Below are 17,866 nucleotides of genomic sequence, written 5' to 3'. Positions count from 1 at the left end.
ATAATAATAATTCCACTGAGCTGCTGTCAGGCAGGAAATAGACAACTAAGAGTGAACATTCAGATTTGATCTCTGACCTTTAGGGGTGCGGGAGGTGAACTCAGAGTCAAAGTAGAAGGTGTCATCTGGACGCGCCACCGCCGGCCTGAACGGAGGTTTTAATTCTCTTCTGAAGAGTTTCTAAAAGGAATAAAAGGACTTTTAATCACACCATGTAGTTGAAGGTTTTCCTCCCACAAAGATTGACAGTTATTCTAAATGAAAATCCACAGAGTGTATTTTATATTATGCATATATTCAAATATCCTTGACCATCAGACACTCACATTCCAGTCTATGGTGGAGAAGAAACCGTGCCGCTTGATCTCCTCTGCACCATCAGCACAAGATCCTGTAGAGAAACATCGCAAAATATCAACCAATGAAGCACAGCTAGAGTGCATAATATGTTGTCGTTTGTGGAAGTCATGTTCTTGAGTTGATACTAACCCAGTCTGTTGGTGGGGTTCCTCTTGAACAAAGCCCTGAGCAGCGACTGGGCCTCTGCACTCAGGAACTGAGGCATTCCCAGACGCGCCCTGCGGGGAGAGACAGACGGCACACAGCTCAAGTTATTTCACAAAATATGAAGAGAGGCAGTTTCGAACAGCAACATTGTGTGACAGCAATAGGCTTCTGTGTTCGATTGCTCCTCCACTTTGAGAATACTCACTTCAGAATCAGGTTCATAGTTTCTTTGCGGTCCTTCCCTTGAAATGGCAGCGATCCAGTCAACATCTCAAACTGGGAGACAGAATATACAACTGTGATTTATATGTACATGCATGTACAATAAGTGCAGTAGAAAAAACACAATGTAGGAACAAAATTGTTTACATTATTCTTACAGTGTTGGCTTGAAAATAATCTAATATCTAAAATGTTCCTTACCATTAGTACTCCAAATGACCACCAGTCGGCGCTGTGGTCGTGTCCCTGCCTGTTCACAACCTCTGGTGCCATGTACTCCACCGTACCACAGAAGGAATACGCTTTCTTCTCATGATCAATGGCTTCTTTACACAAGCCGAAATCTGGGAAACACACCACAAGACACAGTCAGCACATCACTACACAGCATCAGAGTGTAGCACCCTACTGTAGTCTGTCTTACTTTTATGGTCCTTTAATAACGTTTCAGCCACCGAAGTTATCACCTCTGTTACAATCCCAGCCATAGGCGAAGGGATTTTTGTGTTTCATAAGGATGGGCGCCACTAAACAAAGCCTCTGTTGCTGCGTTGGCCTTCTTCCTACTTTGATACTTAAAACCTATTTATTGAATTCAGCGCAGTCAGTCAGTCAGTCAGTCATTAAAGAAAAATGACATGTATGAGCCTATATTGACAGTAGCTGGCACCAATGTCTGAAATCTAACTGTCACACCAAGGACTTGCGGTGAATGAGTGAACAGTTTGTGATGTAGTCAAGCTGCACTTAATAATCAAGTATTTTCAGGATCTGGAATGTACTTAAAAAAGAGGCCCATGCTTTCAGGAATTTCACATGTGAATATTGAAGTGAGTATCTGATTTTGTCAAGTTTTAAACAGGACAACCATTGTGTGTGAGTGGAAGTCAGCGTCCCACCACCTGAGCAGGATTGCTCGCCGAGCCAGAAGGGAAACAAACGGATACGGTACGTTGTTTTTCTGCAGCTAATTGCGTCTCACCTCCACTATTTTACAGCACTTTTTCTTTGTCAGCATTCGTCTCCCTGTGAGACTTGTTATAATTTTCTCTCTATAATCTCCTGTGGTCACCTTCGGTTCAATGATGGCAGGACCCGGATATAAATAAATGGCGGTGATTATGGATGACGACAGAGGTAGATGGAGAAGATAGAGTGTAATAATTAACTTAGAGAACATGTACAGGCCATTATGCAGGTATCTGGAGTCAGCAAGATAAGGCTGTCACCCCAACTGTGAGTAATGAAGGTCAACAAGGTAGAGGAGAGGAAAGTGTGTGTGCCGACAGAGAGACTAGGTGTGGACGGAGCTGGAGACTCACCTGTGAGTTTGATATGTCCCTCCTCATCCAGGAGAATGCTAAAAAGAAAACAAATGTTAGGTGCCTGAGAAGGTGTGAACATTTTACTCATTAGGACATCACACGCTGCTCATTCTGGGGGAGTCTGTAATATAATAATAACCATAACAACTTAAAAGGTACTATATCGATTTTTTTTTTGCACATGCCCGCCACAAGCATGGAGGAACTGCGGCGGTTGAGAAATGCATATCAACAACTGGTAGCAGTAATGTACCATAAAAATAGCCATGCCCCAGTTAAAATGGAGAGGAAGAGGGCCACACGCTGACACAAACAATGCAGGGCACGACATTTAAAAGGCTTTGCAAATTAATGGAGGCAGGTTTGAATTCATAATATTTATTGTGCCGTAGGCATTTTGAAGATGAATGATAATTTAAAAAGTTTAAAGTGCAATTTGAAAACTCAGCTTGGTGCCTTTAAAGTGCATTACACTAGAATAACTCCTCATATGAGAGAAAGGTTTGGTTTTAGTTCCAAACACTGAATAAAAAACCATCACTGTTTGTCCAGGTTGTTGGCTATTGCATGACTTCTTAGATTATCGAGCTGCAAAGATTAATTGATTATAAAATAATTGCCAACTATTTTGATAATTGATTAATTGGTTTGAGTAATTTTTTAGAGAAAAAAAAAGTCAAAATTCTCTGATTCCAGCTTCTTTAATGTGAATATTTTCTGGTTTATTTATTCCTCTTTGACAGTAAACTGAGTATCTTTGAGTTGTGGACAAAATTAAGACATTTGAGGACGTCATCTTGTGCTTCGGGAAACACTCATCGACATTTTTCACCATTTTCTGACATTTTATAGACTAAACAACTAATCGATTCATTGAACACTGAATAAAAATCAAGTGTTTTCCAGGTTCTTGGCTATTACATGGCTTCTTAGATTACTCCAAATAAAAGCCTCTTCAGAGAGCACTGCAGCAAGGATTACATCTTGACTACAAGAACGTATGCATACAGCATAGTGCAATTCCACACTTGAGCATTCATGAGATGAGATCTGAGATTTGGCATTACAAATGTAAAACTGTGCCAGTGTTTGAGGAATTTTCTCACTGATGGTCTAAAAATATTTAAGTGAAAGGTCAGCAATGCTGTTGTCTGGCACAAACTGTAACTGGCATATATTCAGATGGTTTTGGAACCAAGATGCATGGCTCATCAAGTATGTGTTTATATATGTGTTTTTGTTTCTGTGACTGTGTGTTCAATATGTCCGTTTGCTCTTACTTTTCAGGTTTCAGGTCCCTGTAAATGATGCCCAGGCTATGGAGGTGGTCCAGTCCTAACGCCAGCTCTGCCAGATAAAACTTCACATCCTCCTCTGTGAACATCACCTGGGAGGCATGAGACACAGAAACAGAGAGAATGAAACAATGGGAAAGAATAACATCACAAGAGCGAGACAATGGAGGAAAATTGTATAAATATTTATCAAGCGAGATAAAAAAGACTGGACTTTTTGGACCCTAGGCCAGCAAAAACACCAAAATCCCATGAATCACTCTCACCTCTTTGGAGAGTCGAGTGAAGAGATCTCCTCCTCTGAGGAAGTCCAGGATCAAATACAACTTCCCTTCAGTCTGGAATGCTACAAATACACAGTTTTTTTCAAATCTGATTCAACGGTAAATCAGGAAACACGACTGAGGTAAATTTGAAGCAATAAGACAGGAATGAAATCAGTAGATCCAATAAAAGTTGAAATAAAGCTTCCGGCTGACTCACCATAGTGCAGTTTGACAACAAATGGGTGGTTGACGTCTGCCAGGATGTCTCTCTCCATCTTGGTTCTCACACGGTCTCTCACTGAAGGATGAATAAGAGCACAGATGTATTAAACTTTAATACTGAAAGGTAGGCTGACAAAGCCCTCCAAACAGTTTTCACTTTACTCACTGCGCTCCAGTAAAAGCATGGTCGAATTAGGATGAAAAAATGAGGTTTCTAGTTGGCTGCACAATAACGGATCAATGCTTCGCTGATTTATAATCGTAGAGGCTGTCGAGCTCTGTGGAAGCTGAACACTCTGTTCTGACTGAACGGTGAGTACAGTGAAACCAGTAGTATATTCCTACAGCATGCTGAATGATCAAACCAAACAAAAACATAATTTAAAGATGCAAATAAAATCTGGACACCTGCACACTTAAAAGTAACCACATCATTTTGGGGATGTGTGAACAAATCTGATGCTCTGATGTTTATCAAAAGAATGAGACCACCTGGGTGCAAATGTAAAGAGAAACCAACTGCAAGCTGTGGTCTTCTTACAGCACTTAGTTACAGGAAAAGATACACCCTTTTAAATGAAACCGAGGGTACCGCCACTTCAAAACAAACTATGAAATCACCACAAAAGCTGAAACGAAAGCTTTCTGAAAGTATCCTACATGAACTTGGCACTAAGAACAATGCAGAGGCAATAAATACAGGGTTGCAAAAAAATATTATTTTCATTATCTTTTAATCTGTTGATTATTTGAAAAAGTGATTAGTCAATAAAATGTCAGAAAATAGTTTAAATTTCCTGGAGCTTAAAGGTACAGTGTGTAGGATTTGGTTGTATGTAGCGAGGTTGCAGATTGCAACACACTGAAACATCTCCGGTGTGCCAGCGTGAAGGAGAACTATAAGGTACTACTGCTACTGCTCAAAACCAAAAAAGTATTTAATTTACATACATATATAAAACAGAGAAAAGTCGCAAATCCTCACATTTGTTTGCTTGTCAAAATTCTTGATTCCTTTTTTGACGATCGATTAATTGTTTCAGCACTTAATAAATACATACAAGTCGCTATAATTAATGCAATGATGAGGGAACATGCCCTCTACAAGAAGATGTGTCAGATCAGCTGCAGAGCGACTCTCGTGCATCTGGTGGTGTGTTCTAGGACAGGTTTACAAAGTTGGGAAATTCAAGCTTTTTCTGTCATCAGTACACTTTCTGACAACAAAGCCAGCTTGTTAAACTGTCCCACCGTGATGACGCCATCGTAGCATATCACAGGCTACTGTACCTTTGAGCGTGGCCTTCTTGAGGACCTTCATGGCGTAGAGCTGGTTGGCATCGGGTTCGGTCACCTTTCGCACCAGGAACACCTGCAATAAGCACAACAAAAACACCACAGGACCTTGTTATATCAGGGTTTGAGAGTCTGAGAGTGCAAATGTGAGACAAAGGGATCAGCAGAGGCAGCTGTTACCTTGCCAAAGGATCCTTGTCCCAACACTTTGAGCAGTTCAAACTGAGAGGCATCAGCTTTCTCCGAGCCCTCCTTGACCACATGGGTGATGTTGATCTCCTTGATGTCTCCATCTTCCTAAAGAGTGCAAAGGAAAGAGGAAAAGTATAATAAACCAGTCAGTAATCACAGAACAAATGGGTGAAACAATGATAATACTGCGTGTTTGTGAGGATTGTGTGAAGGAGAGAACAAAGCAGATTGTTTGCTGTGCAAAAAGAGAAGTTCTTTCACAGGAGTGTTTCCTGCTGTAAACAACAACACATCAAAATAAAATGCTTCAGAAAGAGGAAGCACAGTAAAAAAAAAATTAGATGTGTGTGTAAGAATGAGTGATAACACCCAATGGTTCTGGTCAATGTGTTTTTGTTTTTTTTAAAGTAGTTTCTGGAAATGATGCAACTTTTTAAGTGAAAACCATCAGTGCACGTTTCAAACAATGCAATGTAAAATGCCATGTTGCATAAACTCAAGAGCCTTTTAAGGCAGCTTCTCAGGCTCTTTACAGGGCGGAGCACTGACACTTTTGACAACTCCACCACATGACCACAGTCACAGACACTTCTGACCTAGTGTCAACCTCACCCACAACTCATCAACACCCTTCAGAGAGCATCAACTACATCAACAACAAGTCTCATTCTAGAGTGTTTCAGTTCTCTGTACTCATAAATATACCCTGAGTTTCACCCCCCCAGCCCTACGACAAGGCACAGCACTATAGTTACCTTAAATCCCTCTTAAAATTGAAAGTGTGGTTGGTGGGGAAACTTTTTTTTTTTTTTTTTTTTACTTCTACCCTGGAGGCTCACAGCTTCTTACAGAGGATCATTTGAAAATTTGGGACTAGAAAGTAGGACATCTTGCCTGTTCCAGTTGTATCCCTTGAATTTGTCCTCTGCAGACATCAGATACAATGCACACCTTTATCATGCATGACAGATAACAGTAGAGCTGCAACGGTTAATCGATTAGTTGCCAACTATTAAATTAATTGGCAACTATTTTGATAATCGGTTTGAGTAGTTTAGTAAAATTTTCTGATTCTGTGGTTTACAGTATGACTGGCCAGGATTACTTCTGTTGCACATCTTGTACAATGTTAAATACCCCTCTTACAAAACATTAATGTTCGTGCATTTTCCTTGGGTATGCTGGATCCTCAAGTGTGTGATTTAATTTCATGAATCAATGGTTGCGTGGCTGGATTATTTGGAAGAGAGGATGCCAAATTGGTACAGTAAGCAAGTTAAAGTAACAGTGAATGATTTTTTTCCCCTCCCTGTCTGCCTGTTTTGTATCTGGGACAAAGAGCTGAGAGTGTTGCGTTTTATATTTGAGAGATAAGGCATTTTAAAGATTAAATTATTGATTAATTTACTGAAAAAAAAAAAAAAAATCGGATTAATCATTGCTGAAAATAATCAGTTGTCACCCTAACCTAAATAATTGATTTATTAATCACAAAAAAAGACTGATGTATCAGTAATAAAAAATGCCTAAGTTTCAACAATACATGGTAAACAGCCTGGGACTTTATTTGACAACAGGAAACCAGAGTTGGTTAAGGATGCAGGCTCTCAGCTGCACTTTGTTTCTAAACAACCACAGATAACAGCGAGCATCGTCTGCACTCTGCAGCGTTAACAAATCCCACTTCTCTGCTGCTTCATTTAAAAATTACTGCGCTTAACAACACAACGCCGCTAACAGCTCTCTGGAGACTACTCAGAGTTAATCAAGATGCCAACATGAGGAGGTTATCACTTTACCGTCCACTGGTTCCTCGGTGCAGGTAAAGAGTCAGTGCTGTTGCCTGTTTCAGCTGTTGATCTGAAGCTGTTACCGAGTGCCGGTACCAAGGCCTTGTTCTTTCTGAACAGGTACAGGGTCAGCAAGCGGCTCAGGTTGAACTTTCTCTTGTCCTTTTCCATCTCATTGTCAAAACTTCTGCTTCATCGTCCTACCCATGTCCGTAAGAAGGCAAACACCGTACTACCTTACATCTTCAACCTCACCTCATCTCACCTTTAGACTCATTTGTGCACTCATGTCAGGATTAGTTCGGAGTACATATAGAAAAATCTCTCAGCCTCTTCCCTTTATCTATTCTCTCTCTTCATGGGCTTTCTTCTATACTTTTTTTTATTAACTCTTCATCTTAATTTTCTCTTCCATTATCTCTCCTGTCTGCTCTCTGCGTTGGTCTGATGATCAGCCCTGTGTGTCCTCAGTGACTGACTGCAGCTGAAGTGAACTGGAACCAAAGCGTGCAGGAAGGAAGAGCCAGCGCTTATTCTCACAGTCCTGCACCCAACAACTCCCACACACACACACACACACACACACACACATACACACAAACACATCTGCGGTGTGTTCAACTCAGAGAGAGAAGCCGAAACTGAAACAATACCAAAAAAAGAGCGAAAGAGAGGAGGAAATGATGACAAAAAGTGTGTTTTTCTGCTGCCTTGATTGAAAACGTTTCTGGGTTATCAATGTTTTCTCTCCGAAACCCAGCTCTATACCACTTCCCTTTACCCACAATTCAACAGAGTAGAAGCTAGAGGATGGGGGGATGTAGGAAGAGAGAGGATGAGGTGTCCCCCCTCAGTGTTAAGGCGATTTAGACGAGATTGATAGAGATTTTCCTGTCTGTGGAACGGCATGTCCCTCTCTTCCCTCTCATAATAGTCTATTCCTGCTTATCCTGTCTCTTAAAACAGCTCTCTCACTCTTGTTCTTTCCTCCATCTCTCACTTTATTGCCCTTTGTGTTGTAAATACCTCTTCAACAAGAGAGAATAGGCTGTTACACACCCGTGTAAATACAGCGAGCGCATGAGTCAACGTCTCTCTTGACCAAACAGAAGCATAATCCAGCCGTCAGCAGACAAACGTTTCACAAACATCTGATTACACTGCATTACAGTCCATTTTCCTCAGAAAAAGGTTGATATGATCAAGTGCATTAGCCTGAAGTGGATAAAATGCAGAGATGTTACTGTAAGCGACAGCCTGAGTGTGTTTGCTGCAGATTGCTCGGATATAAAGCAGCTGTACAGTAGAAGTGGCGGTCAGAGCTTACCTGGGCTCTAATATGGGCAAAGTCCTTCTCTATCCAGTTGATATGGGACTGGTTCTGGGAGGGGAGGATGGTTGCGTTGGAAGTTAACACGGGTTACAGAGAATATACTTGCAAATTTCAATGCAGATGATACAGATGTACTGGACACAAATGCACAAGTAGGCACAACACACACTCACTCACACACAGATGAGGTTAGAAAAGGGTCCGAATGGTGATGGTTGCCACATTAGTGACAGGAAACTTCTCTTCCCCCCTCGTTCACACTTCCTCTTTTCTTGAACCGATCTTGCTTACTTCCTGCTCGGTAATAGAAACATGTTTTCTGCTCTCAGCGGGGAGCTGGTTTCCCAGTATAACGGCTGCTCAGAGAACTTATCTGACTGATCAAACGTGAAGCTGCTGCAATATCTAGAACGAGTGCAGACAATCAGGTCTAATGGTGTCATTTGAAATTAGTTCATTTTTTAAGAATTTAATGGCCTTAGCACATCAAGATTGTTTAACTGAACTGTTCAAATTTGATTGTGTTGATATTACTATTAAGCGGAACAATGCACAGGCTGAACACTAGAATGGCGAAACAGAAAGTGTGTTCCTGGATCAGCACTGCCTTGCCAAATCGATTGCACATGTACAACGAAAGGACAGAAGTTTGAGTTTCAACGAACCAGCAAAACCAACCGTTTACGAGGTGTTTTAGGGTTAGAGGAGGTGGAAGATAAACACGTCCTGCTTGCGTTTCCTCGCACTTGATGAGTACTCAGCATCACGTCCACCATGCACAAAGGAAACCCCTTCCTCTCCTCCAAAAATACCACACACACAGCTGCCTGAAGCAAATCAACCGGTCCCTAACAACACCCATCACCACCCACACTCACAGAGACGCTCACTTCACATCGACTGAAGCTTAATGACAAACGAGCATGAACAAAAGTGGCCACACTTGCCTCTCGCGTGCGCCGGGTTTTGGTGCGAAATATGAGCCTCCACATGTCCAGATCTGTCCATGTCACTGGTGGCAGTGAACCTCTGAGACACTCACAGTCTTACAAATACACAGCCTCTGTGTCAGAGTTAGCTAACACCTTCTGTATGCAATACCACAAGGAGAGATACAATCTGCTCACATACACAAATAGGAAGTGAAGTTATAGAAATGGATATGAGCAGCAGACTGACTGCTTGGGGACATAGAGACAGGAGGAAATGGGTCCAGAGCTGCAGGAAGTGGCTCTTAGGAAGCGTTTTCTCATTGAGAGGGAGTGGTAGAGTGACAAGAGGAAGACGGGGAGACTGGAGACTCTGTTGCAGGAGCACAGAGCAGCTCCAGACAAGTCTACTCAACTGCTTTGTACACTTTGATGTGAAGTGGAACAAAACAGAGATTCACTTTGCATAATTGGGCACTCTGTATGATTACACAAGCCTCTGTTGGCAAACACATGCAGGAGCTCCCAGAGAAGGGGAGGAAATGGATTACAAGCTGATGCATGCTTGTCAAGAATCAGAGATTTCTAAGAAAAAGACAATCCTGTTTGAAATTTGGAAGTCTCTTCTGGTGAAACTAAATGCATCAGAAGTTTCAGTCAGAACTTTCACCTTCAGTAACTTGTATCTTTCTGACTAGACAGCAGATGTCAGACAGACGTGGTGTAATGGTCTTTGATAAACACAAGGGGCCAGTGCAGGTTCACAGCCGGGCCAGTGCTCTAAAGGAGAGTGACATGAGAGAGGAGCTTTAGCCAAGTAAGGGCATGTTCACATTGTTGGATCTGACATTAATTACAGCAAGGGGAGACAAAGAGTGGGACCGAGGGGGAGCAGCAGAGGCCGGCCTGCTGTTTAAAAACTGTCCAATCACAGCAGCGAAGGTCACACAGGTATTAACCCTGCGTCCGTGCCTTGTCAAAGCATTTTTTGAAGCATTACACTGGAGTCCTAACCTGCTGTCTATCATGAGAGAGACCCATAAAAACAAGAAGACTGGATGATGTAAAAGAGAACAGACAAAGAGAGAGAAAACAAACGTCAAAACGAGATGAGGAGTAAAGAATAAGTTAATTCAGACAGCGAGCGAGCGACCTGTAAAACACAAGACAATTACAGTGTTTGTTTCACTGTTGCCTGTCGTCTTGCCTGGAAAATGAGCAGCAGCCGCACCTGCACGTTTTCAAATGCATGACAGCTCTGACTGTCGGGACGGAGGGGAGGAGGAAGAGTGAGTAAGTCCAGAGTGGGAGACGACATGAACGACTATAGTGTACATGGAGGGAGACAGAGCAGTCTAAACATCCATCCAAGCAACCAACCGTGGTCCAGGCTCATTACTATGAAAACAAATATCCTACACTAGACTTTGTCTGCCTGAGCGCACACACACACACACACACACACACACACACACACACACACACACGCACACACAGGGGAAAAATACACTGCATAACTCAGCGGCACTACAATGACTATGACTAAGATTTTGTGATTGCATAATTAGAACTGAAGAGTAGAAGAAACTCTTGAAAATATGAGACTATGAGAATATGCATCATATTTCTAGATGGCAAAAACACAACTATTAACTTTATTAATGATTAATGAATCATTTATAATCCTCACACTAATCCTTTAGGGTTGCAACAACAACTATTTTCAGTATCAATTATTCTGCCAGTTATATTCTTGATCAAAGTTACCGTGAGGAACTCTTCACTGGTTATGAAAACGAGAACATCAGCGAGAAGATTGGCTATTTCTATATTGTTATTCTTAATGCTTGTAGTCGGTGCCACCTGATTCTGCGCAAAATCAGACGAAATCCTGCAGGTTCACCAGAAATTCTTTCAGCTCAAACTCAGCTGCTGGAGGTCATGGCTGTATTGCAGGGCCCGATGGAGGGTAGGGAGACAAGGGAGAACCAGAACCAGGACTATGAGGGTCAGACTGTCAGACCCTGCTGCAGTAAAATGAGAGGTTTTCTAAAGGGACTCTGGTGCTCAGAAACACTACCGCTTTTGTCCACAGGGACCGCCAAAATCAACACAGAATTAAAGTTCCATGTGGTAGCTTTAATCGATTACTCTTCTAAAACAATGTTAACAAATTATGAAAGCAATGCTCATCACCGTTTCTCCTAGCCCAAGATGACGTGTTCAGATTGCTTGTTTCGTCCGACCAAAAGTCCAAAACCGAAAGATATTCTGTTGTAAAATGATGTAATGATGTAATGATGTAAAACAGAAAGAGAGGGAACTAATGAATGTTTGAAACAATTACGGACTCAAAATAGTGGCAGATTCATTTTCTGTTGATCGAGTAATCGATCAATATACTAAATGTTTCTATAATCCTTTAAGGATCATTAATAAGAACAAGTTTGGCTTTTTATCCTCCTCCAGAATGACACTTGCTTTGTCTTTTCAGCTCTTAGACCACTCTAATGGACTGTTTGTGTCACACCTCCTGGAAAAGAAAACCAAAGTCTATTATTTTTCTTAACAACCTGCTAACATTTATAACTGCAGACTTGATAGACTGCATAAAAACAAAATGCAGATTAAAGCACCTGTTTAAGGCCTATTCAGTGATGGCCCGATTGTCCCGAGTCAGTGAGCCTTTGGTTCTGAGTTGTGCTGTATACCTGCTGGCAAGTCTAGCTAACATGTATTACTACCTGCAGACTTGTTGAACTGTTGTAAAAAACTATTTATTGATGCATTACGGACATTTATGAGTACATTACTAACAAATAGAAAGGATATGGGACTATGAGCAACCGGGACACTCAAATGTTGCTCCTCTCAATAGCTTTTAACTGATCTATAAAGCATTAGTAAATGATTTATGAACCATTGATAAAGCTATTAGTTACCACCTATTGCCTGTTTCTCCTTTTGATTCATTATCCTTTTTACTCTAACAGATAACAGGATCATTTTAGTACGATTATTAAGGTTGGGTGAGAAAATAAAGGTAGAAACAGCTAGTTTGAACCGAGGAATGGATGTCTACAGCTCTACAGTTTGCATGCACTGATGTAGGAATTTCTAGCTTGGAATTACAAAAAGAGGTTTGTGTTTGTGTGCACGATCGTCCATACAGTTGTGTCTTTGTGCACAAGTGTGTCCAGACATGTGTGCAGGCAGGCACCCAAATCTGTCAGGTGAGACGCAGGAATGTCTCCCTCTGTTTGCATCAGTCTGTCCTCTCTCCCCCCCTCCTTCATTAACTCTAAAAGAAGGTACCAAAGAGGGCTGCTATATTTTAGAGGGCAGGACTGACTCATTCATTCAGCTAGTTCTTTTCCCATTCATTATGTACTTTTTCCTTTGATGAACCGGCTGTCTCTATGACACTCCTTTTTTCCACTTTGCCTCCATCTGTCCACCTTCATTCTGTCCTTTCCCCTGTCCCATTCATCCTCTCACATACTCCGTTTGCCCTCCAGAAACACCTGCGGTCAGCCACAACGACTGATGCAAGAAAAGGGAAGAGGTGGATGGAGGGAAGGAAGGAAAGAGTGGGAATAAGCAGTGCTGCAGACGAACATTCACCCAGTCCCAGTGCAATCCTCAAACATCCCATCATGGTGCTTTAATACTAACTTAGCCTAGGGCAGGCAGGACGAGAACAGATTTAAAAGGACATAATAAAAGAGACAAATGGAGAGAAAATATAAAGTTCAGGTTCAGGCTGGCTAAAAACAAAGAGCTAGCAGCCCGGCAAAGACTTATAGTCTTAATCCCTCACTACTTAACGTGATTATCTCGGTCTTTGCCATGGCTGTTATCCCGCAGATAGATGAGACAAGAGCTTCATCTATAGTACTAGGGCTGTCCCGAATACCACTTCTTGAGCTTCGAAGCTTTGGTGAGAAATATTCAAAGTCATTTGAAGCTTGGCTTGCAGCAGGCTGACATGTTCTTCTGTCTGTGTGTCTCCATCTCCCCCGTTTCAGTGCTACTGCACTACTGTACACACACGCACCTCTACACACAACAAACAGCGATATCTATCGAAGAATAACTAATAATAATTAATGTTGAATATGAATAATTAATAATGTTGAGAGATTATTCCTTATATCATGGGATATTTAGGGATTTATACTTTATTATTACATACTTATACAAAAAAAAGAAAAGAAGCATTCGAATACTGATTTGAAGGTTGATGATCATGACAATGACCGAAGCTTCGAAGCATTCGGGACAGCCCTATATAGTACATTATTTTCAAACAGCAGAATAAGAAACAGATTGTTTTGCATCATAAGTAAGAGCACTACTAGACTGTTTTTGTGGAATCAGTGCTTCCTTTAGCGCATTACATCATAACACAAAAACAAATACTGTATGTAGAAGAAACTATTGAAAAGATCATTAAGTTTGGCAAGTGGTTTATGACTAGTCACGGGTTGTCTGTCACTGTTGAGAGGCAACATGTTTTGATCCTTGACCCCTTGTTGGAAGGTACCACTGGGGTTAATACCAATCCTTTAGCAGACCATCTGTTCATCTGCTCATCCAATTGCATCCACATACACACTAAAACACATGAAGTTGTACAAACAAACAGATTTGTACTAAAAAAACACTTACATCACAAAAAAACTACTACTACTACTTTAGTGAGCTAGTAGTCTCGACTAGGGCTGTGTATTGGCAAGAATCTGGCGATACGATACGTATCACGATACGATACGTATCACGATACGATACGTATCACGATACGTATCACGATACGATACGTATCACGATACAGGGGTTACGAAGATATTACGATACTGTAAGCAAGGCGATATATTGTGATTTTTTAAATCTAGTTTTAGGAAAACTGTCGTATAAAGAACACACCATTATCTGCATAAAATCTGACATTTTGTTATGCACTCAGAACAGTGGGATCTGCATTTGCATTCATTACAGCCCCTGTAACATCCAATGTCATAGCACACATAAAGTATTGACTGAGTCAATCTTTGCATGTAAACTATTCATTAAAAATCAATAGTGTTTTTGAGAATCAATACTCACATAACATAATATCACAATATTCAATATTTTCTTACATCCCTTGTCCCGACTGGCACAGATGCTAGTTGTATATCAAATGCCATAGAGAAGTTAAAGGTGGATGTCACAGGATTAGCGCAGATGCTACAGGAAATCCTGTGTTAGTATCTGCACTATTAATATCACCAGCAAGGATAGCAGTAAGATGATAGGCAGTCCAGCACTGGGCCAGTTGACATGAGGCCCTAATGGCCTTGTGTAATATCCACAATGGCAGCGATGGTCAATAAATAAATAAATAAAAGAGGGACAGAAATGGCAGAGAGAACAAAAGAGAGGGATAGATAAGCAGGAGAGATAGATGAGACAGAGGAAGAGAAGAAAGAGTGGGTGCTGCTGGGAATATAAACAATGAGGTCATCGGAGTTGAAGCTAAGCTGGCTGACTGCGGTGGAAATGTGCAGCACTCTACATCACCATAGAATACAGAGCAACATCTGCAAATACACACAAAGGGTGCAACCCATAAACACACAGACAATAACATCGCGTGAACATCTCTAATTTCTCTGTCATCACGTAACCGTTCCCACTCTCATAGTTCAAACTCTTCACACCAGCTTAAAATAGCAGCTTCATATCTCAGTCAATACTTCCTGCTTCCTCATTCTCCTGGTTCTCCTCTTTCCTTAAATATCAACCCGACCACCTGCCAAAAACACACTCAAAACACACTTGGGCATAAATGAAAACACTGGCGTGGGCATCCGTCCTGTACCTGTCTTAAACACTATTCTTGTTCCACAACTATCAGTCTTTTTCATATGTGAACTCCACTGCATGCAACACTTGAGATGAAAAAATAAACATATATGACGAATATTTAACCAGTCAGGTACTGCCTGACTGCCACACCTTCATTCTTCTCCGTTGAGGCCAAATAAGTGGCAACTAACCCTTCCTGTTAGTCACTATAATGTACACCATGTCACCGGATTTAAATTGAGAACACATGAGCATGCAAGGTTCACTTATGGGTGGAGTCCAGGTCCTAAAGGTTTTAAGAAAAAGTTAATTTCTCTCCTCTTCCTTTATCAAAAAAGCACATTGTGGTAGTTTTCTATCTTTTAACAGCTTTTTAATGGCAAAAAAGTAAGAATCATAATATTTAATGATAATTAAGTGTAGCTTTGTAGTTATAATCCGAATTTATCATCACAGCCGGATACAATTTTGACAAAATATTTGTCACTGAAACATTCACGACACATGGCACTTAACTAAATTTTATTATTGTTGTATTAATTGCTTTTCTGGCAACACGGGAGCAGCAGAACAAGCTGTAAACACAACATTAACATATCATGAATCTGGCAGAGCAAATGTGTGGCAAACAGTTGCCCATTCACACATCCAGCAGACACAAAATAACATTAACATGCATTTGGAGTCGTGTTTCTGGCCACTTGATGAATGTACTGCAAGTCCAATATTCGCTCTCTTTTTATTTCTGTTTTTGAACATTTTGTTTTCACCCGTTTGCTAGTTCTTTCGGGGTCTTTCACAGTGTTCCTGTTGGTTTCTGCATCTTTATGTAACCTAAAAGCACTTTGATAGATTATTTTGTTAAAAAAGGGCTTGAGGAACAGATTTGATAAATTTATGCATCTTTGACCACAAAAAAAAAAAACTGTATAATTGAACATTTGTCTTTTTATACTGTTGAACATTTGTCTTTATTACTCTTCAGTAAAATTTTGATTTTTTTTTAATCATAACTATAGAATTATATATGTGGTGTTACGATGAGATGGCTTGTGAAGCAGTGTCTCCTGTCCAATCTTCTTTTCTCAAATGCTCGGTTAGGGTGACCAGGCGTCCCAATTTACAATTAATACAGTTTTCGCAAATCCTGAATCTTGTCCTATTTGTCCTGAAAATTAGACTAAACTTAAGTTTTGGTGTTGAGTAAGGCTATGTCCGTCGTAGCCTATATGAGTTAACAACTATACATAGCTATGACGGTGCCGAATTTAAATATTTTTCGCGGGAAATTAAACCATCCATTGTTGACATGGAGCCCGAAGTCCCGGGACCAGGCGAACATCCAGCCAAAAAGCAAAGAACATTACTGCAGATACAAGGAGGAATGGGGAGGGAAATACCCATGGATCATTGCTGCCTTATGAAATCCTAACAAAACGTTTCGCAAAGTCTGCAGGAAAGAATATTACTATTATTATTATTGTTATTATTATTATGGTTTGTTGACGCTGAATGTAATATCCTGGAGGCAACACCTGGTCACCCTATGTTCCGTAGAGCTGAGGGGTGAATTCTATGTGGGTTCATCACCTCGAGTGACTAATATAGTCATTTGACCCATGGTTACATAATTGAGTTTTGTGGCTTTAACTATGTGGAAAAAAAATAAGATTTTCTTGTTAATGTAATAAAATGCAGAAAGATGAAAGACGCTCACTGTTGCTGCTAAATTGAGTTAAGAATTAAAAGAGTGAATGAAGACGAATCGCCTACTTACCAAAGCTGCTGGAAATATGACAGATGGGTCGAGCACAGACAGCACTTACAAGCATTTGGGTGGTGAAAACCTGGACCCGCTGACTTTATCCATGTCAGACTATGTTAAATCAGTATGAATTAAATTCATCTTCATTGCAGAAGATGTTGACATTTAGGTGTTAGTATTACACTGAGATGCTGAATAAATTAATGTCTTCATCTAGGAAGGAATAATCTTTGTTTTTATCAACTCTCTTGTAAATAAATTGACTATGAAATATGTTGTGAATGGAAATTTGCATTTCCTATACTGTATTATGACACTGCTGCCATGGCAACAAAGGTCAAAGGTTATATGGTAAAACTGCTGAGAAAGACAAACAGATGAGAGAGAGAGAGAAGAAAACCCCAAAGCTGACAGAACACACAAATGCAAGAACCTGGAAAAGATAATGGAATCATAAAGAATAAAATGCAGCGGTGGTTTTATTAAATCAAGAGAGAAGACGAAGAAAGGGCAGAGCAGAGATAATAAACACCATCAGCATCCATATTAATGAGAACTATAAAGGATGAGAGGAACCGGTCGGAACATTTTCCTTAATCGACCCTGAGAGGGAGAAGCGTGAAACTATGGCAACTGTGTCTGTCTCCATCTCCCAGCATCCTCTTTTGTAAGACGAGAGGTGCTACGAGAAGCAAGGCCAAACACACACAGGAACATTTTTTTAGATGATGCTTCCAGGTAACATTTGCCAGCCTCCATCTTCACAAAAAGACCACTTTTGTGCCTTCACACTCTACTTCAATATGCAATTCGACGCGAGAATCCTCTCCAAAGCATCCATGCTGCATGCAGATGAATTTATCTAAGTAATATG

At 40.7% G+C, this 17,866-nt stretch overlaps 1 protein-coding gene across 6 annotated transcripts in view; it reads right to left on the bottom strand.

Moving 5' to 3' along the window:
- Window positions 1-17,866, bottom strand: part of rps6ka1 (ribosomal protein S6 kinase a, polypeptide 1) — a 60,080-nt gene that overhangs the window by 5,987 nt on the left and 36,227 nt on the right. For 2 of the 6 annotated variants that reach the window (XM_074660510.1, XM_074660512.1), the window contains exons 3-14: window positions 8,443-8,496; window positions 5,314-5,430; window positions 5,128-5,209; window positions 3,833-3,913; window positions 3,616-3,695; window positions 3,335-3,441; window positions 2,052-2,089; window positions 931-1,073; window positions 713-783; window positions 490-578; window positions 327-391; window positions 78-180 (exon numbers count right to left, since the gene is read on the bottom strand). In XM_074660510.1, the coding sequence (XP_074516611.1) occupies window positions 78-180; window positions 327-391; window positions 490-578; window positions 713-783; window positions 931-1,073; window positions 2,052-2,089; window positions 3,335-3,441; window positions 3,616-3,695; window positions 3,833-3,913; window positions 5,128-5,209; window positions 5,314-5,430; window positions 8,443-8,496 (1,030 nt within the window). Of the gene's footprint in view, window positions 1-77; window positions 181-326; window positions 392-489; window positions 579-712; window positions 784-930; window positions 1,074-2,051; window positions 2,090-3,334; window positions 3,442-3,615; window positions 3,696-3,832; window positions 3,914-5,127; window positions 5,210-5,313; window positions 5,431-7,124; window positions 7,620-8,442; window positions 8,497-9,395; window positions 9,511-17,866 lie in introns of those variants that run through there. The other 4 variants (XM_074660511.1, XM_074660514.1, XM_074660515.1 and 1 more) reach the window with 3 other exon arrangements.

This window comes from Sebastes fasciatus, chromosome 15 (assembly GCF_043250625.1).
Source record: "Sebastes fasciatus isolate fSebFas1 chromosome 15, fSebFas1.pri, whole genome shotgun sequence".
Taxonomy (NCBI): domain Eukaryota; kingdom Metazoa; phylum Chordata; class Actinopteri; order Perciformes; family Sebastidae; genus Sebastes; species Sebastes fasciatus.
Note: the sequence above shows the minus strand (reverse complement) of the source record. Positions and strands in the feature narration are given on the sequence as shown.